At 32.3% G+C, this 23,243-nt stretch overlaps 1 protein-coding gene across 6 annotated transcripts; it reads right to left on the reverse strand.

Annotated features, from left to right (window-relative positions):
* Positions 1-2,013: 2,013 nt before the first annotated feature.
* On the reverse strand, positions 2,014-7,522 carry LOC105218403 (uncharacterized). 6 transcript variants are annotated; one of them, XM_054230721.1, is made up of 6 exons: positions 6,497-6,514; positions 5,860-5,978; positions 4,843-4,974; positions 4,373-4,771; positions 3,517-4,235; positions 2,014-2,093 (listed from the first exon to the last, which is right to left on the reverse strand). In XM_054230721.1, the coding sequence occupies exons 3-6, from the start codon at positions 4,952-4,954 to the stop codon at positions 2,037-2,039; spliced, it is 1,287 nt and encodes a 428-aa protein (XP_054086696.1). In that variant the 5' UTR covers positions 4,955-4,974; positions 5,860-5,978; positions 6,497-6,514; the 3' UTR covers positions 2,014-2,036. The 6 variants fall into 6 exon arrangements, with proteins under 6 accessions (XP_054086696.1, XP_054086693.1, XP_028900091.2 ...); XM_054230718.1 differs by lacking the exons at positions 5,860-5,978; positions 6,497-6,514 and adding an exon at positions 7,412-7,522; XM_029044258.2 differs by lacking the exons at positions 5,860-5,978; positions 6,497-6,514 and adding an exon at positions 7,418-7,512.
* Positions 7,523-23,243: the final 15,721 nt, after the last annotated feature.

Raw genomic sequence — 23,243 nt, forward strand, 5'->3', positions numbered from 1 at the left:
CCTATAAGGTCTACGTGATATCGAATATTATAATCGAAACTAACGATCGAAAATTATAATCAATTTATGTACTTAGGATAATAATAATGTCAAAAATATAATAATAATTCTTATTTTCTTTTCAGGTGAGTACAAATCGAAAACACTGCCACGCATCCATTTCGATACTTCCATTAATGATACGTCACTAAATGAAGGTAAATTATTAGTGTAAAATTTATTGTGAAAAAAAAACCGTCTTACCAACAAACGCTTTAAATATGAGCAAGGTCTTCAGTTGACATGGAGGCTGAAACTCTCCTATACCTACCATTAGAATGTATAGCACTTTACAGAAACAGGCGCAGAATTTTGGCACATACCATCCCAACTGAGTGACGCATTGACTCCCTCACTCCTAGCGCTATTCTGGAATTCATCAGGGCGCAGGGACTAATGGAGTCGTTGTAGACATTGGGAGGGCACAACAGACTACAGGTTGCAGTGAATACCTCTAATTGTTATTCTATTCTATTCTATCGTCAGTTGAACCCTAGCAACCTATCGTAAACTTTACCTTTAATTAATATGATGTACATATACAATTCATTAACTTTAACTATACGAGGGCTGCTATATATATTTCTGGCCTAATAACGAAAATAAGAATATTTATCAACGAAAATGGTTTTACTGTTTTTCAAAATTTTCTCCATCAAGATTTATACACTTTTGCATGCGCTCAAACCAATTTTCGAAGCACTTTTTTTGAGCCTTTTTTTGAGCGATTGTCAAATTGTGCGGGATCCAACGAGAACAAACCTTTTTTACGGCCAGGTGTTCATGCAATATCGAATGTATGCTGGTGGGAGAAATGCATATGCATGCCTCTACCTGAAGGTATGTTACATGACGGTCTTGCATTATCAGTTCACGTACGGCATCGATGTTTTCTGGCACAACGGCTGTTTTTAGACGACCTTCACGGAATTCGTTTTTGAGCGAGCGTCGGCCACGATAGAATTCGTTGTACCAGTTTTTCACATTTTTTGGCCGAGATGAATTTTTTAATTCCCTATAAATCAAACAATTCACGATTAAATGACAAAACGTTCTGAGTGATGTTATGCTAAAAAATGTCAAACTTTCCAATGGAAATGTCAGATTGCACCTGGCAACACTTAGTGTTGCCTAGGCCAGAAATATATATAGCAGCCCTCGTAAGACCCATAACAACCTTTTCATACAGCCAAATTAATTGATCCATTAAAATTTTGATTGAGAACTCAGTTATTGCCCTTCATACTGCCGGCTGCTCGATAACCAATCACCTGTTATATATTTTTGTTTTTGCTTTTCATAAGTAGTTGGTACGTTTCATCAGCTGATTGCTATTTTTAGCAGCGACATCTACCAACGTGTAGCGTGAACAACAAGTCGCAAACAAGGAACGTATATATGATTACAAATACGGTCGATTAAAATTCAACTAATAATTAATGTAGAATTTTATTGGTTATGGTAAATCGATCTTAATCAGCGTTTTAATCGAGCAGAGGCCGGTTAATTGATCAATTAGTTTCTGTGTGAAAAGGCTAAGACTAAAACGAGTGACAATTTGATCAATGCCAATTTAAAAAACAAATTAAAAATATATGAAAGATCGTATATGCATAATTTGCATAGAGTTTTTAGTATTTATTAAAAAAAATATTACACTTTTTGTAGAAAATATTCAAAAATTTGTAATGCTACTTGATATATGTATATTACAATAACCTCAAAATCCCTTAGGTAGGAAAAGCTCTTATAGTTTAAACGAAATAAACATTCTAATACGATTTTATGCGCCGTTTATATATGTACTTATGTAGATCTTCCAACAGAGTACGATGTTTTATTTATTGCTTCCAAAGAGTACTGAGTCACGACGATTACCGCATTAGCGAAACCAAATTTCTTCCAAGTGCGCACTGCTCTGTAGGCTGAGCATGGAAAAAAGTGACGGAGAAGCCAAATGAAGCATAGTTTTGAATTTTTGCTATCGTTTTAACTTTTTATACATCGTCAAAATAGTGAGAGCGTTCAAAAACTATAACATCAGTATGTTTTCTCTAAAAAAAAAGAAAAAAACAACAAGTAAGGAAAGGCTAAGTTCGGGTGCAACGGAACATTTAATACTCTCGCAATTTAATTGATATAGTTTGTTTTAAGATAACACACAATTTGACCCATATATTCAGCATAAAGTCCAATAGAATAACGAAAATCAACATATGTATATAGTATATGAGGGCTGAGGTAATTCCTGAACCGATTTCGATATTAAGCCCAACGTATTTTTGAAAATCCTATAATTTTTTATATACGAACTATGGGAAGTTATGAACCGATTTTAACCATGCTTGGCACAGAGACACACTATTAGAAGAAAAAGATTTCCTCTAAATTAAAATAAGATATCTGAGAGATTTACCGATATTTTCGGAGAAAAATTAACATAAGGCACTGGGTTTTTCATATTCGATGTCCGGGGCATTGAAAAGTTATAGTCGGATTTCGATTTTTCACAATTTTTCAATTCAATCTTTTCACAAGTGATCCCACAGCTCAAATACAGTATTTGTGCAAAGTTTTATTCCCCTATCATCATTGGTTCCTAATGTATGTATATATTATAAAGTGAATAAATCAGTTGAAAAAAAATTGAGTTATATGGAAAGTAAGTGGTCTTGTGAACCGATTTCGTGGCAAGAAAATATTATATACCGAATTTCATTGAAATCTGTCGAGTAGTTCCTGAGATATGGTTTTTGACCCATAAGTGGGCGACGCCACGCCCATTTTTAATTTGGTAACAAAAATCTGAGTGCAGCTTCTTTCTGCCATTTCTTCTGTAAAATTTAGTGTATCTGACGTTTTTCGTTAGTGAGGTAACCCACTTTTAGTAATTTTCAACCTAACCTCTGTATGGGAAGTGGGCGTGGTTATTATCCAATTCATTTTTGGACTGTATTAAGAAGTAGCTAAAAGTAACCACTGCAGAAAGTTTGGTTTATATAGCTTTATTGGTTTTCGATATATATACAAAAAACCTATTTGTGGGCGGGGCCACGTCCATGTTCCCAAAAAAAAAAAACCCCAATATGCATCTCCCTAATGTGATCCTCTGTACCAAACTTTGCTTTCATAACTTTATTTATGGCTTAGTAGGGCGTGGCAAGGGTCCGATTTCGCACAATACCAACCTCCTCAGGGTGCCAAGGTGTGTTCCAAGTTTCATCATAATATCTAAATTTTTACTCAAGTTATCGTTTGCACGGACAGACGGACGGGCAGACATCCGGATTTCAACTCCACTCGTCATACTGATCATTTATATACATATAACCCCATATCTAACTCTTTTATTTTTGGGTGACACAAACAACCGTTATGTGAACAAAACTATCATACTCTCTTTAGCAACTTTGTTGCAAGAGTATAAGGAGCAATACTTAACTAGACAATGTTACATTTTCAGTTAGATAAACTTACCACTTTGGTCTTTAATGTTCTATCATCTGTTACTAGCACTCTTACTGGTAATTTATCTCGATTTTGAGCTTTTACTAAATCGACGGCGGCAAAAAATTGTTCGCCTCTAAATTCAACGATCTTATAGCATTCAAATACGGTTAGTCGCCAGCAATCAGAGAGCATTTCTATGATATGTTTAAAACAGATGTTCACTTTAGGTAGATGTAATTCCACTAAATATGAAAATTTACTAAACGGTTGGAAGTAATTTGCAAATTTCATGTTAATAGTTAAATATTTTAAATATCTCAGCATCGTTATAATTTCTAAATCATCTGTAGTCAATCTGTTAGTGGGATTTACGATTTTCAATTCCTGCAAGTTTATGTTTTTACTTAATTCGTTGAAAAAATATCGACAGTTTTGAAATCGCATATTGCCTGTATGCATTTCTAATTTCTTTAAATAACACAAAGGACCGAGCGCTTGCCAACCGTCTATGCCATCCAAACTTATAGCCAATTCCTCCAGTTGTTGCATATCTTTTCCTTCTTGTTTCATTAAATTTTGACTGATTTCATAGGCGAAATGTTCTGTGAACGATCCTGGTACATACATCAATTTCAAAATGCGTAGTTCATTGTTTTTAAAAATTAGACTCAGATTTTTCGGTATAAAACCGTCGATTTCGTTTAATTCTAGTTCCTCCAAGTCGGTGAGCTCGTTTATATGTTTTCCTATAAATAAATACATTTGTAACATTTTACAACTGTCTATATATTATATTGTATTACACATATATTATCAAATGGTATATCGATTATTGCAAATGTTATCGATTGCATAAAATTATGTTTAGATTGTTGAAACGTACCTGTGAGCCGAGAGTTTCGTAACGTCAAACGTTTTATACCCGGAAAAAAATCAAGTACACTAAGGTCTGAGTCGATCAAATCATCGCCACGCACTTCAACAATATCAAGATTACGCTGAATTATTTCATCTAGCATCTTTTTATCATCATTTAATTTTAAGACTTTGGTCTTCATAACAGTACTTATCTTTTGTAACTCCATATTATAAAACTCCTTGAGTGTTGTGCAAGTCAAGCTCCAATGTTCAATTTCTTTGTTACTTGTTGCGAATTTCTCAAAGTTCTTGGCGTATTTCACAATTTTTTGTAAACAAGCATCATTCAGATCCAATAAAGACATTGTCGTATCCTTAGTGGGCTTCCAATTCTGCTTAAATGCTTTTATTGCTTTGTTCATATCTATAAATTGGAAGAAAGAATTGTTGGTATAAAAGATAACCAACAAACAATTCAGCTATATATATTCATACGTTTTCGATTTAGATTATTAAGGTCTCGTGTGTTGAGACGTTTCCACTTATCAGTAATGCGCGCATATGCCTTGCTATAATCACTGAAGTCTAATATCATTTCATTATCCATTTTGTTTATTCAATTGGAATCTGTAAAAAAAGAAGAAAATATTAATTTACTAATCGTATGTCAACAAATGTTTGAATTTTCTTCCGTTCGAAGTTTGTATTCATCAGTTGCGTACAGCCTAATTAGTTCGAAAACAGAAAAGATACGTATTTCTCTAGACTTTTCCCAAATCTTTTTTTTAGATTTTTACGTTTACCATACAAAATATTTGTTTCTCCCTTATTATATGTATGATTGTATATATGAAACCCGAGTAGACACCGCAAATGTTTTCTGCCGTAACAATAAACTGCAAAAAAGCCAAAAATTTGGACAGAACTAATGCTTTGAATACATTGACGACTGCACTTCACGACTTAGCGACAGCGAGGTTTTCTTGTCGTCTTGCAGCCAGTGTCTTGAATATTTTGAAGATGGCGGCAACATATTGTAACAGATTTCCAAAATCTGTTGTTAACGCTGAAACTCTACCCTGAGTTCGATCACTGGATTGTCAAATAAAAGTCACACTTTAATGGCTATACACTAATCTTTATTTCTAATTCCTTATAACTTAACACTTTACTACTCAATACTCTACTTTACAACACTAATTTATAACTTGTTTACACTTTGCTCGACAACTCTCTCCTTAGAATTGTCCCCACTCGATAACTCTCTTATCAGAACTGTGTCTTGCTGCCAGTCCGGCAGCCCTTATGTAGTCGATTATAAACGATACATCGGCACTCGAACATTCTGGCAATTACGAATATCTAGATACATCTGGCTAGTTATCGATTTCGATTGTCAATTCTAGTTTGTTCTCTTGCCATTTTCGTTACAATATCAAACAGCAATTTCATTGTTGCCATACTGAAAACTTTCACCTCAATATTTTTTTTTTATTTTTTTGTTTAACTTACGTGCCCGATTCCCTTTAAAATTCAAGTTTAATGAAATTTTCTGAGTCTCAAATGGAATTTCAAGACCACGCTCCATTTCGACTTTACACTTTGACGTTTGACACAAAATTAAAATTATCCTGCAACAACACTGAAGCAATCAAATACATAGTTTGAAACACAAATAATTTATTATCGTTAGATTTCTCCGAAAAACGCGACGAAAAAAACCGAAACAAGTAATATAGTAAACTTTTTTGGTGTGATTCTCAGTTTTTTTTGTTTTTTGTTTTTTTTTTGACAATATTGAATTCATGAAAGAAATGAATAAAATCTTAATACTGTCGTTGAACTTTGTATAAAAAAATTGCGATTACTGTTTGTCTGGAAAAAACTGTATGTACGTAAACTTTTTTTGCTTACTGTACATACATATATATGTACATATATTAAGAATGAATGCAGGGGGTTTCCCTAAAATGCGAAATCGCACTTTTCGCTTTAAAGAAATTATTTTTTATTGTTGTACTTGTTTTACAAATAACAAAGTTAATATAATATATAATCGCTATTCCCGTTTCCGTATAACAATATCACGTAAAACAAAGAATGAACATATCGAAGCTTATATTATATATATGTATGTATTATAATATACCGAACTTTATACCGCAACAACTCATCAAGTTAATAAAATTTGAACTTATTTGCTCCGCTGCTCGCTCTATACTGAGAAATATTTTTCGATATTATAGCTCAGTGATCGGTAGCTCATTGGGTGTACGTGTGAAACACGCGTACTTACATACATATGCTGCAATCAGCGAAGAACGCAAAACCGTAGACGGGCAGAGTTGATACAATCTACAAATTAAAAGAACACGAAACACCGGTTACAATCGCCCTTTAAATACATATCGACGGGATTACACAGTCCGTTAAATCCCTGACAAACGGCGACGTTATTTCGGAATAACTGCTTTAATCGGGGTTAATTCGAGAGTTATCTCAGTTAACTCCGTTTGCTAACTCCCATTTAATCCTCAAAATTTTAGAGAGTTAGTGGGAGTTCGCTGCATTTTCGTTGGCAACATTGTTAATCATGGCCGCTTTTTATCTATTGTGAATGAAAATATGCAATACTGACAGCTGTTTTTCAATTAAATGTAAACAAAAACATACGCATGCTAATTTTTTCTAAAATGGAAGTTCTAATAATAACGTATTTATGTATATTTTTTTAATAATTAGTGATTTTGTACCAGTTGTGCGGCTAACAACAGCAATATTTGCTCTCTAACCAATTTTATTTCACCAAAATGGAAATATTATTGCCAATCAGCTGTTATGGGAGTTTATAACTCGCTTTGCTGCCGTCTGTCACCCACAAAAGTGGAACCGATTAAGAGCGCAGCTAATAAGGAATAACTTTGCCGTCTGTTTAGCGTATTACGGTATATTATGAACATTTCTCTAGTGTAAAATCTGTTGCGTAATTTGGAGTTATTTTTGTACACTTTATGATTCATACACAAATTCTCTATACATATGTAAATTGTGAGTATAAACTGACATTTACGTTGCGCTAGCGTCACTACTCATCGACAACCGATATGTTCAAAACGCGAAGTTCAACTGACTGTTATCGCGTTTAGGTTTTGCATCCACTCGTAGTATACACAAGAACAGTGTTGCCGTCTCTTTATAGATCGGTTGCGTTGTTTGTACGTTGTTGTTGTGAATGAATCAGTTATTTATTGTTTAATCAAATATTTACATCGACATTCACATTTCAGCTTTATAAACTTTTGCTTTTGACAGAGAAGTGTATTATAAAGGTTTTGTATTATATAATTTACTTAAATTCAGTTGGACATCCTTTTCCAAATCATCATATTTATGTGAAAGCTTTTGGAAAGCATTACAGAAAAATAAATTCAAACAATTATCGTTATTTTTGGAACACTCGACATGCATATTGCTCAAGCAAGAATTATTATGTCTTTCTTCAGAGATTTTTGTTAAGAAACAATTTGAAAAGTTTAATTAAAAAACAAGTAAGGAAAGGCTAAGTTCGGGTGCAACCGAACATTTTTTACTCTCGCAATTTATTGATATATTTTTATTCAGATAACACACAATTTGACCCAATTTGAAAATCCTATAATTAGGTATATGAGAGCTATGGGAAGTTACACTATTAGAAGAAAAATATTTCCTCTAAATCAAATTAAGATATCTGAGAGATTTACCGATATTTGCGGTGAAAAATTACCATGGGGCACTGAATTCTTCATATTCGGTATTTGGAGCTTTGAAAAGTTATAGACAATTTTTTCACAAGTGATGCCACAGCTCAAATACAGTATTTGTGTAAAGTTTAATTTCGCTATCTTCATTGGTTCTTTATGTATATATTATAAAGTGAACGAAGCAGAAGGATTCAAAATTGAGTTATATGGGAAGTAGGCGTAGCGTAGTGAACCAATTTCGCCCATATTCCACCAGTCTCATCAAGGTATCAAGAAAATATTATATACCGAATTTCATTGAAATCGGTCGAGTAATTTCTGAGATATGGTTTTTGACCCATAAGTGGGCGACGCCACGGCCATTTTCCATTTTGTAAAAAAATCTGAGTGCAGCATCCTTCTGCAATTTCTTCGGTAAAATTTAGTATTTCTGACGTTTTTCGTTAGTGAGTTAACCCACTTTTAGTAATTTTCAACCTAACCTTTGTATGGGAGGTGGGCGTGGTTATTATCCGATTTCAACTATTTTCATGTGGTGTGGTGGGGTACGTAAGAGAAACGACTGCAGAAAGTTTGGTTTATATAGCTTTATTGGTCAGACAGACATTCGGATTTTGACTCGTCTCGTCACCCTGATCACTTTGGTATATATAACCCTATATCTAACTCGTTTAGTTTTATGACTTACAAACAACCGTTATGTGAACAAAACTATAATACTCTCTTAGCAACTTTTGTTGCGAGAGTGTAAAAAAATTAAACGAAATGAAATGAAATGAAATAAATAAAAATAAAATAAAGTAAAGTAAAATATAATATAATATAATACAATAAAATAATTAAAATATTTAATCGGTTTAACAGCACTGTAATTCCAAAAAAGGCGATTAAAACACATAAATCATTGAAAGTTACAAAATTATTAAAAATTAGATTAATGTTAAAAAAAAAATAAAGTAAATAATACTTATCTGCGGTATGTGAAATAAAACGGACATCAAATTATATAAAATATTATAAAAATTCGTGGAAAAAAATTAAGGCAAATGTGGTCTTATACAATTTGGTTATAAATAAATAACAGATAATGATTTAAATATACAGATTTTTTAAGGAAATGCTTATTTAGCGCCTGAAAGTATACTACATACAATGTTACTTGACACCTAACGGAATTGTAGTGCATTAAAGCCTAAGGGTATGCAACGAATTTTGAGTGAGTTGCTTTCTGCTGTATGTTTTATGTGTATGTACTGATATGGCATATGATATGGGATAAAATACATAAATATGGTAGGCAAAGAAAAAAATAGAAAAACTAAAAGTAAAAACAGCAAAAATAATAATAAGTAAGTGTGTAAGACACTTCATAAAGCTGTCACTTAAATTATAAATCATTAATACGATCCAATGAAGTTATGAATGCTATAAATGCTGCAATAGGTATATAACTAAGTTTGTTTGCACATACATATGTACGTATGTGTTATGTAACCCGTCTGTCAAAAGGGCGCCGAAGTGTTTTATTGCCACCTTTTCATTTGTTTTGTTACATTTCCAACCTTCAGATGTTATCCCAAGCTATTTCGCTCCTTTGATAATGCCAAATGCCAAATGCCAACTGAACAACAAGTAACAATTGCATTTCTTTGCACAAAAGATGTGCGTTCTCGTTCTATGGCACAATTTCTTAAGTGCACTGGGTATGTGTGTGTGTGTGTGCGTGTTTATTCGTGCACGACATTTTTGTGCCGCTGCAATCGGCTCTTTGTGCATTTCTGCATTTCTGTCTTTGCTACTTATTTCACTCTCTGTATTTTTATTTTGTGTTGCTGTTTTTTTTTAATGTCAACTGATTTATGAATGTCAACGAATGCATTTTTAATTGCTTGGGTTGCAAATGTCCTGGCTGTCCTTTATCTTGGGTTGCAATGCAATCGGGTGCGAATATGTATGTATGTTCATATGTAATTATGTATGTATATACAGTGGGAAGCTAAACTGTCCGGATGTTTTGCACTAAGGAAGTTAGGTAAAGAAAATAATACAAAGATGGGTATATTATCAGATATATGTATTTTTTTTAATTAATTGAACATTATTCTAAATTATAAAGCACAAAAACTCATATAATTAAAAAAACAAAAAATTCACTATTCGGACACTTTTGCACTGTTTGTTGAAACCAATAAACGTTGCCAATTTACAATTTCGTCCAAAGGCCTTTATTTCTAATTACGTTTTCAATACGTTTTGGCATACTCTCCACCAACTTTTGGATGATATCACGGTCAAGAGCTCGCCATTCATGTTGTATTCTCTCCCAAAGCTCGTCAACATTTTTTGGTGGGTTTTCATATGCTCCCAGCCTTCTTTTCACAATAGCCCATAAATTTTCTATTGGATTCAGGTCTGGGCTTTGTGCAGGCCATTCCATTGTCCCAAAAGTTTGGTTTTGAAGCCAGCTTTTAACTATTTTGGCCGTGTGCTTCGGATTCCCGTCTTGCTGAAAAACAACTTCTTCGGTTGGATAAGCACTCTCGTCAACAAATTCTGGTAAATTTGTTTGTAGAATATTCAGGTAATCCTCCTTCTTCATTATACCTTGTATTCTCACCAAAGGACCAATGTTCCACCAAGTAAAACATCCCCACACCATTATACTGCCGCCACCATGTTTCATCGTTTCCTTCACATGGTGCTTTTGGATGCGCTCCTACGGCCTATGTCAATAGTATTCTTTTCCATCAGGGTTTTACAGAAATGAAGGCGTCTTTTCACATTTCTATCGGAAAGTGCTGGCTTTTTCTTTTTCACACTGGCTACTAAACCAATTCTATTTAATGCGCGTCTAACCGTCCAGGAACTAACATCCTTACCAATCCTTTTTGCTGCATTTTTCGGGGTCTTGGTGTCCTTATTATGTAGCAAACGTTCAATCTGCCGGGCATCACCATCAGAAAGTAGTCTTGGTCGACCTCCTTGGTTATTATTGCAAGCTACATTTCGTCGTTTTTTTATATCATTTACCGTGGATTTACTTAAATTTAATTTTTCAGCAATTTTACGGCATGAATAATTATTTTGCAACAAATTTATCACATTGTTCAATATCAGTTGGCGTTTTTCTCATTTTTGAAGATCTTTTAAATTTTTATTTAAAAATCATGTTAATCACTTCACAGGTCAAACAATAATGCACAAATAGAACAATAAAAGCTTCATAACGAGACAACAAACAAAAAAAAACCAACGGGTTAAATACCGTTAGATTTTAACAAAGCAATATCATGATAATGTGTATTTCTTGTACTGTGCAAAAGTGTCCGAATAGTGAATTTTTTGTTTTTTGTTAATTTTTTTATTTTTTTGAAGCAATTTATATGAGTTTTTGTGCTTTATAATTTAGAATAATGTTCAATTAAATAAGAAAAATACATATATCTGATAATCTACCTATATTTGTATTATTTTCATTACCTTACTTCCTTAATGCAAAACATCCGGACAGTTTAGCTTTCCACTGTATGTATGGCTCTAATATGCAATAAGATCGAAATTTCAAACAAAATCGTTAATAAATAAATCTTAAACAATGACCAAATTTGAATGGAATAAAAACGTATACCAACAAAAATTTTGGAAAATTAAGAACCAAATAATTTAAAAAGTTATAAAATTGCTAAGTAACAAAGTTGAAAAAATATATTCATAAAAAAAATAACAAAACTATTAATAGAAAATTATAAAAAGTCATACCATTTTTGTTTAAGAAAATTCATAAAAATAATTTAAATTTTCTTGAATTAGTTTTGGGGGTGTTACAAACAACCGTTATGTGAACAAAACTATAATACTTTCTTTAGCAGTTTTGTTGCGAAAGTATAAAAATATTAATATAAAATTTAAAAAATATTAAATATATATAAAAAATAATTTAACAACTTTAAGTAAGAAAAATTAATATTTTCTTTTTAAAAACAAAAATTGTTGAAATTAATAATAGGAAATTAAACAAAAAAAAACATATAAAAAGATAATTCAAAATAATTCTGAAAATATACAATAGAAAATTACAAAAAAAAAAATTATAGAAAATTTATAAAAGTTTTATAAAAAATTATAAAATTTAATATTTCTGAAAAAATAGAAATAGAAAATTTAAAAAAAAATAATAATAGAAAATAAAAAAAAAAATAGTAATAGAAAATTAAAAAAATAATAGAATATAAAAAAAATAATAGAAAATATATAAAAGTTTTATAAAAAATTATAAAATTTAATATTTCTGAAAAAATAGAAATAGAAAATTTAAAAAAAATAATAATAGAAAATTAAACAAAAAAATAGAAAAATAAAAAAAATAATAATAGAAAATTTATAAAAGTTTTATAAAAAAATTGTCAAATTAAAATAATAATAAATAATTTATAAAGTAAAAAAAAATATAAAAATTAAAAAAATTAAAAAAGGTTCATAGAAATTTATAAAAATTAGTTCATAAAATCTTAGACTTTTTGAGCAAGAATATCCAAAAAAAAAAAATTTAAATTACGGAATAAAATTATAAATATGTATTAATAAAAATAATAATAGAAATTTTAGAAAACCAGAAAAAAATCAAATTAAAATATAAGAGTAAAAAATTCAAAATATATATATTTTATTTCATGAAAAAACTTACAATAAATATACACATAAATTTAAAATAAAACTACTAGAAATGTAAATAAATTAATTTAAAAAGTCGTAAAATTTTCAATAAGAAATTTAAAACAAATATTTGTAATTTTTTTAATTTCAGTAAAATATTACATTAAAAATAACTTCAAATGTCAAAAAAAGTTTGAGTAAAAAAATCGAAAAAACATGTTTGTTCAATAAAATAAATTAAAAAAAAAATATTAATAAGCAATTAAAAAAAATTAATAGAGTATTGTAAAAATTAATTTATAAAGTCGAAAAATTTCGCAAAATACAGAAAAAAAATTTTGAATTAATAAAAATTAACAAGAAATTAAAAAAGTTTTTAGAAAATCATAAAAATTAATTTATGAAGTAATAGAATTAAAAAAGGATAGTTGTATAATTTTTAATGCCAGAAAAATATTACATATTACAAAAAATATACATATATTAAAAAAAATATATAATAATGAGAAAAAAATTAAAAAAAAACTTAAAACTTTTACTTAATTAAAATAAAAAATATTAAATAATACCTATTAAAATTTAAAAAATTCAAAGAATAAGTCAAGCAAAATTTAAAAATTAATTAATATAAAATAAATATATGTGTGGTAACTCTATATAAAAAAATCAAATTTACAAAATTAATATTTCTTTATGATTTAGTATTTATTGATATATTATTCAATTAAATGCTTGTACATATGAACAGCAGTATACTTACACTTTTATGACAGTAAAAACTTCTATACATGTATGCAAGCATACCACATTGAACAGAAAAAATCGAAAAAATTTTACTCTCCAATTTGCGCTTTCACATTCCTGACTGCCTGGCAAGTTAAGCAGTTTTTTTGGTAATTTTCCTTCACTAGTGTATGAAAGAAATACGTTGCATATGTTGCCAAGGTGTCCTTTTTCTCGTACCAACTTTCTGTATATATATATATATGTGTGTGTGTGTGCATGCGTGTCCATTGTGCTCCTGACAGCCTGCCATATTAACGGCAGCAGCCGCCAAAGCGACATATTAATTGCAGATGTGCGTGCCCATTACAGTCGGTTGACTTCTCTCTGGATTATCCGCAATTTTCTCAAGTACTTTCCCCGTAGTTGTTATTGTTGTTTTTTATATTGCTTAACTGCTGGCAGCGCGGGGGCAAACGGCGGGTAGCCGAAATCGATACGTAGAAAAGGCAAGCAATTTGTGGTCACTACAAGAGATTGGTGCCAGAAGTGGCTGACATTTGTTTGCCGTGACGTGTCAGACGGTTGTCAAAATATAATCTAATATATACATATGTACATACATATGTGTATATGTATGTAGTGTAGTAAGAAATATGTTGTTGCAATTTCAATTTTCTTTCAATTCTAAAGTTTCATAAAAAATTGTTTACGAGGGCTGCTATATATATTTCTGGCCTAATAATGAAAATAGGAATATTTATCAACGAAAATGGTTTTATTTTTTTTCAAAATATTCTCCATCAAGATTTATACACTTTTGCATGCGCTCAAACCAATTTTCGAAGCACTTTTTTTAGCATTTTTTTTAGCCTTTTTTTGAAAAATTGTGCGGGATCCAACGAGAACAAACCTTTTTTACGGCCAGGTGTTCATGTAATATCGAATGTATGCTGGTGGGAGAAATGCATAGGCATGCCTCTATCTGAAGGTATGTTACATGACGGTCTTGCATTATCAGTTCACGTACGGCATCGATGTTTTCTGGCACAACGGCTGTTTTTGGACGACCTTCACGGAATTCGTCTTTGAGCGAGCGTCGGCCACGATTGAATTCGTTGTACCAGTTTTTCACAGTGCTATACGATGGTGCTTCATAGGTATACAAAGATTTTAGTTCATCGATGCACTCTTGTCGCGATAATCCATGTCGAAAGTTGTGAAAAATTATCGCACGAAAATGTTCACGAGTTAATTCCATTTTTTGGCCGAGATGAATTTTTTAATTCCCTGTAAATAAAACAATTCACGATTAAATGACAAAACGTTCTGAGTGATGTTACGCTAAAAAATGTCAAACTTTCCAATGGGAATGTCAGATTGCACCTGGCAACACTTAGTCTTGCTTTGGCCAGAAATATATATAGCAGCCCTCGTATATTAAATACTTTAGTTTATTTAAAACAAGTAAGGAAAGGATAAGTTCGCATGCAACCGGACCTTTTTGTACTCTCGCAATTTATTGATATATTTTTATTAAGATAACACATAATTTGACCCATATATTCGGCACAAAGTCCAATAGAATAAAAAAAATCATCATATATAGTATATTAAGGCTGAGGTAATTTCTGAACCGATTTCACTCAGTTTCAACACCAAGGTACACTATATCGAAGGCTATATGCTCACTTAATTTTGCTAAGATATCTCACATATCTATACTAATATTATAAAGCTCATATTAATCTTTATCCAAATAAATGTGTTGTTGGTTAAGAGTATTTAATTCTGAATAAAATTGTCTTTGATGACACTTAATTTTAACGAATAACTTAAAAGATAATATTACAAATAAATAAAAACAAACAACAAAAACAAAATCAACTCGCACTCTGCGCTGCGCTGGCCGGCGGGCGAGAAGCGGTGTTTGCGGGCGCGCCGGAGGGGGGTGTAGCTCTACGAGATACCATGCCGCGCTGCTCACTCGCGCGGTCGGCTCCGTACTGAACGGTCGAACGCAGCGCTAATGTGCTTTTGCGATATATTATCATCGTAATAATACTTTTTAAACACATTAGTAGTTGTTTTCTATATAGTATATATTTTTTTGTTTTAGTATATTACTTTGTTCCTAATAGTTTCACAGTAATTAATCCTTTTTTGTTTTCATGTAGATTATTAATTAAATAAAATCATGGGTGGGATTCCTGTTATGTTTGCTGGGGACTTTCGACAAACTTTACCCGTAATAGTAAGGGGAACTAGAGCAGACATTGTAAAGTCTTGCCTTAAAAGTTCTCCATTATGGAAGTTCGTAAATATTTTAAAATTATCGACAAATATGAGAGCCCATTTGGGGGGAGGTAGTATAACTTTACCTTCAAAATTACTTTTAGTAGGAGACGGGAAAATACCTCATTTTCAAAATAAAATTGGAATTGACCGCGATTTAGGAGTAAGAATATGTAACATTGAGGATTTAATATTAAAAGTTTACCCTGACATCAGCGAAATAGAAAATAAAGATCACCAATGGATGTGTCAAAGGGAAATATTGGCGGCGAGAAACAGTAGCGTGGACAAAATTCATGACATAATTTTAAATAAACTTGAAGGAGATATAGTCACATACACATCTATTAATAATGTAATGGATCAAGAAGATGTGGTCCATTGCCCACAGGGGTTTCTAAATTCTTTGAACCCAAGTGGCCTTCCTCCACATTCCCTTAAGTTAAAAATAGGCGCCCCAATAATTTTACTTAGAAGTCTGAAACCAACTAATTTATGCAATGGGACCCGACTTCAAGACAAATTTCTTCGCAATAACGTGATCGTTGCAATCGTTTTGACTGGTCCAGCAGTTGGTCAAACAGTACTTATACCTCGCATCCCGATGATCCCAAATGATATACCTTTTAATTTTAAAAGAATTCAATTTACCCTTAAGCTATCTTTCGCCGTTACAATTAATAAATCGCAGGGGCAAACATTTAAACACGTGGGGATCGATTTACGCCAATACTGCTTTTCACATGGCCAATTATATGTCGCTTTGTCAAGATCAGGTTGCGGAGAAAATCACTATGTTCTTCTGCCACCAGAAAATAAAACAAAAAATATAATTTATGCAGAAGTTCTTTGATAACAGAAATTGACGCGGACGAAGATTAAGACGAAGCCCAAAATCACTATTTCACGCAGACGAAGTCGCGGGCACAGCTAGTTAACCAATATATGCGGAATAAAATCGACCGTATTTTTGAAAAATCTATAATTTGGTATACGGGAGCTAAGGGAAGTTATGACCCGATTTAATAATTTTTGGAACAGAGACCCACTATTAGAAGAAGAAAAAATCCCTCTGAATTACATTAAAATATCTGAAGGATTTACCAATATTTTCGGTGAAAATTTATAGTCCGATTTCGACAATTTTCCATCCATGTCATCGGTGACACACAGAGAGAAAGTGTTAAGTACCGAATTTCAGTGAAATCGGTCGAGTAGTTTTTGAGATATGATTTTTATTATATCAGTATTTATTTATTGGTTGCGAGATATTCACAAAAAAACTTATTTAGAGGCGGGCTACTCCCACTTTTCACTGTTTGTCATCAGAAAGCTGCTTGTATTTTTCCCCATTGTATGTACTATAATTTCCAAATTTTTAATTTTATAATTAAAAAGAAAATCAAATTCATTGAAAAATACAATACAGATTTGTGAAACTTACAAAAAATAGCTTGTGTTGGTGATACGAATCCAGAAATTTTGTTTGCGTAAATTTTCATATAAAACTAAAAAAATTACATTTAGTACACGTATACTTTGTAAAACGTACTCTTTCATTATAAGGATTATAAATTATAACATAGTGTAAGCAATCCCGAAAATCTCAACAGTACCGAAATTTTATTTATTAATTTCTCCATTCTTCTGATTTTCTATAAATTCCAAAAATTAAAAAATACAGTTTTTTTGCGACCGAAAAAAATTTCGAAGTTGTTTTCAAATAAATATTTTTTTAATTTTAGAAACAAATTTTTAAATAAAATTAAATTTCTCAATTATTAAAGCAGCTGCATTATTGGCGTTTATTCAACAGAAAATATCTAAAACAACAACAACATGAAAACTACCACCACTCTTTGGTCGGGCCTAACCGACCGACCAAGCAATTGACCAGCCAACTCCCGGGTTTCAGCGCGACAAAGCAGTCAAGCATTTGGCTCATTGCCGCTTTAAGCGACGTGTCCATCACATAAATACATCTATTATGAACAAATAAAACATGCAATCAATATACCACGCTGACTGACTGACTGTCTACACACTCGCTTTGCACCATACATCTGTTCTGCTGTGGACCCAGCTGGTCGAAAGCGCATGCTTAGCTGCATAGCTGCATAGTGTTCAAGTTGAATTATGTCGCCTAAAACCGGAAGTTCGTGACTAGCATATTAGTTTGGCAAATTGTTGTTGGTATTGTTGTACTTGTAAAGTTAATATGTAGTTAGTTTTGTTGTTGTTGCTGTTGTGGCATTGCCCCTATATATGATTACATGCCAGTTTGATCTTTTATTCTTGTTGTTGTTGTTTTTCCAATTGAAGAGGTGTTGTTTATTGTCACTTCCAAAAAACGAAAAAACGCGTTATCACCAACTATTTGCTCCATCATTTTCGGAAGTTGGCTAATGGTCAACGGTTTTGTTGTTGTTATTGGTAAATTATTGTGTTTTAGTCACGTGCTAACTGCATACGCGTTCGTATTTCGTTTTTTTTTCTGCATTTCCTGGTTTATTTTCATTATTGTAGATATTTCTTTTATCAGTGAACTCTTTGAAATTCTTTGTTAAAGTAATTGCTCAGAATCGTGCGTTGAAATTTTCATAAAATTTAAATTTCGTGAAAAAATATATATGTCGTAGAATGCACGATTTAAGAATTCGTGAATTATCTATACTTCACTGTTTTATGTATATCTAAAGCGGAAAACTTAATGCCATGATACCTTGAATACTTAAAAAGAATTTTACTTGAAAAAATTCCGGTAGAACACAAAAACAAAATCGAATAATCCCGAAAATATACCGAATTAAATGAACTAGTATACTTGAAAAAATTCCGGTAGAACACAAAAACAAAATCGAATAATCCCGAAAATATACCGAATTAAATGAACTAGTATACAAGTAAAAAAAAACTCGAGCAATCCCGAAAGTAAACCTAAAAATAATCCCGAAAGTAATCCCACAAATAACCCTGAAAATAATCCCGTAAGTAATCCAGAAAATCATCTCAAATAACCGAATTAAAGAAACTAGTATACAACTAAAAAAAGACGAATTAAAGAAACTAGTATACAACTAAAAAAAGAAAATAACTTCTTTAGTAAAATTCTATTTTGAAACAAGTGAGGAAGGGCTAATTTCGCAATTTATTTATTTAATTTTATTAATATTTGACCCACATATTCGTCATATATATGGTATAAAGTTCCATTGGAAACCATAATATTAGGTATATGGGAGTTAGGTGAAGTTATGAGCCGGGACATATTATTAAAAGAATTTCCGTATTTCTTTAAAATATCTGAGAGACTTACCTATATTTTCGGTAAAAAAAAATTAGAAAACATAAGAACCTAAATGTTCGAAATTTGGGGACTTGAAAATGTATGGTCCGATTTCGACGATTTTTAGAAAGACGGTGCCTCACTATAAATGTAGTATTTGTGCAAAGTTCTGTTCCGATATCTTCACTAGTGCTTACTTTATACATTATTTTATTACTTTGTATTGTAAGGTAAACGATTCAGATCGTCTTCAAAGTTCTGGTATATAGGAAGTAGGCGTGGTTGTGAACCGATATTGGTCGAGTAGTTTCGGAGATATGGATTTTGACCCATAAGTGGGCGGCTCTAGACAGTTTCCTTGATATAGTTTTAGTAGTTTGCGAGATATGTACAAAAAACTTAGTAGGCGGCCTGGTCGGCTAATGTCGATTACAGTCACTTGGTTCGCAGAAGATGTGTTTACCGAGCTGCTTTAACCTAAGTCTGTCGATTGCTGGACATTGAAGGCGGAAGAGCTTGGATGATTCCGTTTCGCCTTCCTCCAAACAGCTTTGGCAACAAGACTCTGACAGCAGCAGTAAGGACCGTTTCTGAACCACTGTGAGCCAGAAAGACCTCGCTACTGCGCTGGTGCTGGTTGTTCTCCAGCGTTTGGCGAGCTTACTCGAAGTCAGTGTGTCCAGCGCTCTAGCGCAAGTGGATCACGGACTACCTACACGTTTCCACTACGGCTTACTCTGATCATTTCTACAACCAAATCGGGTCCAATCTAACAGCAGATATCTTATATTCTTAATAAATGTAAATCGACTATGAAGGCTGGCACCTTTGATCATCTGAATTCTGAGCTGAATTCTTAAATCTTCTGTTATATATCTCTTATTGGTATATTATATCTTGCTTCTCCATCCCTTATACCATCCAGGTATTTCTGTTTCGAACTTGAGATATCCAGGTCATGGGATTTCTGCTGCTCATCTTAGAGACATTAAAGAATCATACAGTTTTTGAGAGGTACTCAACATTTTTAGAGTTGACATTAAGTCGGCTATTTATTGTGTTTGTTGGCAGAGTTAATGACGTACTTCTCAGTTTCATAGGACAATAGCCTAGCTTTAGTCATTTCAATCAACTCTACCTCTTCTCTTCTCTTATTATTTACAATTCTTCAATCTTTTCCACAGCTTCTTAAATAGAGAGCGGCTTGCTTTGCCTGCATAATAAATTTAATAAAGATCAAATTTATTATGCAGGCAAAGCTTGCTAAGAAAATGCCAGCTTACTCGCGTTTGTCTTCCTGTAACTTGTTTCTGCCTCAAATACATACATATCTACTGGTCGTTACATATGCTTGTAATGCTACCCCTACTATAATATTAAAGTCGCTTCACACATCCGCTTTACCCTTTTCATTGCTGCGCTGTAAAAGCAATGCTTCCGCACTCATCGCAATTGTGGGAACCTTTTGAAACATCTTACCTTCTCAGTCAGCCGTATACTGACTACCATGCAACGGGATATGTAAATATATCAATCCATCCACTCAACACCATTTATCCTTTGTGATTTCTTTTTTTACTTTTTACTTCTTTTATTCGTTTCGCCGCTAAATTGTTCTACATCAAATTTATTGGGCCGCAATTCTTTCGTATGGAAATAGATCAGCTGCTATTCAGATATTTGTGGCTTCAAAAGGAGAGATAAATGTGTAGCGTCCTGTTTTTTTTTGTCTTGCGCGGTTGCTACTCAATAAATAATTAGAAAATTATATGGTTATGTAAATTGTATATTGAAATTACATTTTTTTGTGCGTTTTTTTCAAGATCCGCTTCTTTACGCCTCAATGCATCATATACATAATTTATGAGGTTATAAATCTATTTAAATAATAAGTAGGTTGTGTCTAATAGAACTCTTAATTTAATCCCTTCAGACAAGATGATGGAAACGGCTTCAATAAACGGAGACAATATACAGTTAATTTAAGTTCAGCATGAGTTAGTCGCGGAACTACGAAGATTACTGCATTTTCAACTTAAACGTATCTTTCTCTTTTTCCTCAAAGAATTAGAGATAGCTTATACTACATATAATCGCGATAACATCGAAAGTCGTTGGTGATGTCGTACCGGTCAAGATTCCATTAACAATCAAAGCTAATCTGTTGTCAGTGGGCTGCTTCGGACTCTTTAATTTCTTTAGTATTTTCTATAACTCAAACTCCACACGACCTTATAACATTATTCCTTGAAGATACAGTCTTGACAGCCTTGATAATTTTCCAGTCTAAGTATAAAATATTATGACAAGAAGATACTTGCTGCATTATAATATTGTGTTAAGAGTTAGTTTGTTAGCGCTCGAAGCTTACTTAAAAACTCAACCGTTTACTGCTCTCAACCTATTTAAGAATTCCACATATTGAGGCAGCACAAGTAATAAGTTTAATCGCAATCGTGTCATTCCACGTGAGTTCTGCAAATTAGATTTGGACTCATCTGAAAACAATACTGACTTTCATTGCTAAAAATCTAATTTGCAGAACTCAGATGGAATGACACGTGTACGAAGACCAACAGGAAAGCATTTAGACCGTCGATACTTGCAGGGTACCGTAAGGCATGGTGGGGGTAACATCATGGTTTGGGGATGCTTCTCTGGCAGAGAGTAGGACCTATTTTCAAAATAGAAGGGAACATGGATAGGTTCCAATATAAAAATATACTGCAAACCCAAATGTTACCCCACGCTATCCAAAAAATGCCGCCTGATTTGCAGTTCCAACATGATAATGACCCCAAACACACGTCAAAAGTTGTGAAGGATTGGCTTTTGGAAGAACAAGTTTGTGTTATGATATGGCCCGCCCAGTCTCCTGATATAAACCCAATTGAAAACTTATGGGAAATTGTCAACAGGCAGATTAATAGGGAACAGGTCCACGGTAATAAAAACAAGCTATTTGATGCCCTGAAACAAGCCTGGAATGGAATAAATGATACACATATTATTAATTTAATTTCATCTATGCCTAAAATATGTGATGCAATCATTAGAAATAATAGCTACCCAATAAAATATTAATTTAAAACGAATTTATTTTCATATTCAGCTAAAGTCCAATGAGTTATGTCGCGAGAATTTTTTACTTTTTTGCCTTTTGTTATAAGTTATAAATTGAACATAAAAGTTGAAAAATAAAATTGAATTGTTCTTTAATATAAAATATGCGATCTTTCTTTTGCAAAAAAAATTATTCTTCTAATGCATCCATGTAAAAAGTTATGACAGAATATGTCTGAGGCTCTATTTAGTCCAATGAGTTTTGTCCGACACTGTACGTTCTTTGTCTGCGATTGTCTGAATTTTTGATAAAAAAAAGCTACGGTAGATGTCGCTGCTGAAAAATATTAATCAGCTGATGAAACTTACCAACTTCTTATGTAAGCAAAAACAAAAATATATAACATCTGATCGATTATCGAGTAGCCGGCAGTATGAACGGCAAAAAAGGGTTTCTCAATAAAAATTTAAATTGATCAATTTATTTGTATAATGTATGAACTCTAGATCATCGGTACTGCAAGTGCAGGCTGCTAGTGAAAAGAAGCGTCAGTTTCTAAGCTGTAACTACGATAATGAATTCAAAAACTTTGGGGCAAGCAAATAACTATATATGTGAAATCTCTCTTGGACGCAAAACTCACCCTCGAGCGATTTTTGTCCGCCAAAGAGAGGTGTTTGCCTAACTTGCTGCATGAAAAAAATGTCCGCTCAAAGGATGTGTCCGTTAGGAGAGGTTTCTCTGTATATACATATTCATATTTATATATACATATATATGTATGTATATATGTATTTTCCGAAGGATGTAAATAAAATGCCTAAGATTAGCTGCCAAACTTCCTGCCGCTTACGAATGCCAAAAAAATACAAAAAAATAAAAAATGAAAACACAATTTTAAAGAGAAATGTCTACGAACTTGACGTGAAGCAAATAAATTAAAAAAAGAAAAATACGTAACAAGTAGTCAAACAAGAATTACAACTTGCTTATTTACATAACAAAATCAACAACAAGCACCCTTATCATAGCAGTGAGATAGTAACCATATAAAGAAAAACAAAAAATAATAATCTCGAAAAAATCTTGAAAAACTGTTACCCATATATTATGACATTTTTCCTGCATTTTC

The sequence above is a fragment of the Zeugodacus cucurbitae genome, chromosome 5 (genome assembly GCF_028554725.1).
Source record: "Zeugodacus cucurbitae isolate PBARC_wt_2022May chromosome 5, idZeuCucr1.2, whole genome shotgun sequence".
Classification (NCBI taxonomy): domain Eukaryota; kingdom Metazoa; phylum Arthropoda; class Insecta; order Diptera; family Tephritidae; genus Zeugodacus; species Zeugodacus cucurbitae.

Coding starts and splice junctions, on each gene's coding strand:
- LOC105218403 (XM_054230718.1), bottom strand. CDS start 4,954: ATGGATAATGAAATGATATTAGACTTCAGTGATTATAGCAAGGCATAT. Junction 4,236..4,372: donor ACGAAACTCTCGGCTCACAG/GTACGTTTCAAC, acceptor ATTTATTTATAG/GAAAACATATAAACGAGCTC. Junction 2,094..3,516: donor GAACATTAAAGACCAAAGTG/GTAAGTTTATCT, acceptor CTTTTTTTTTAG/AGAAAACATACTGATGTTAT.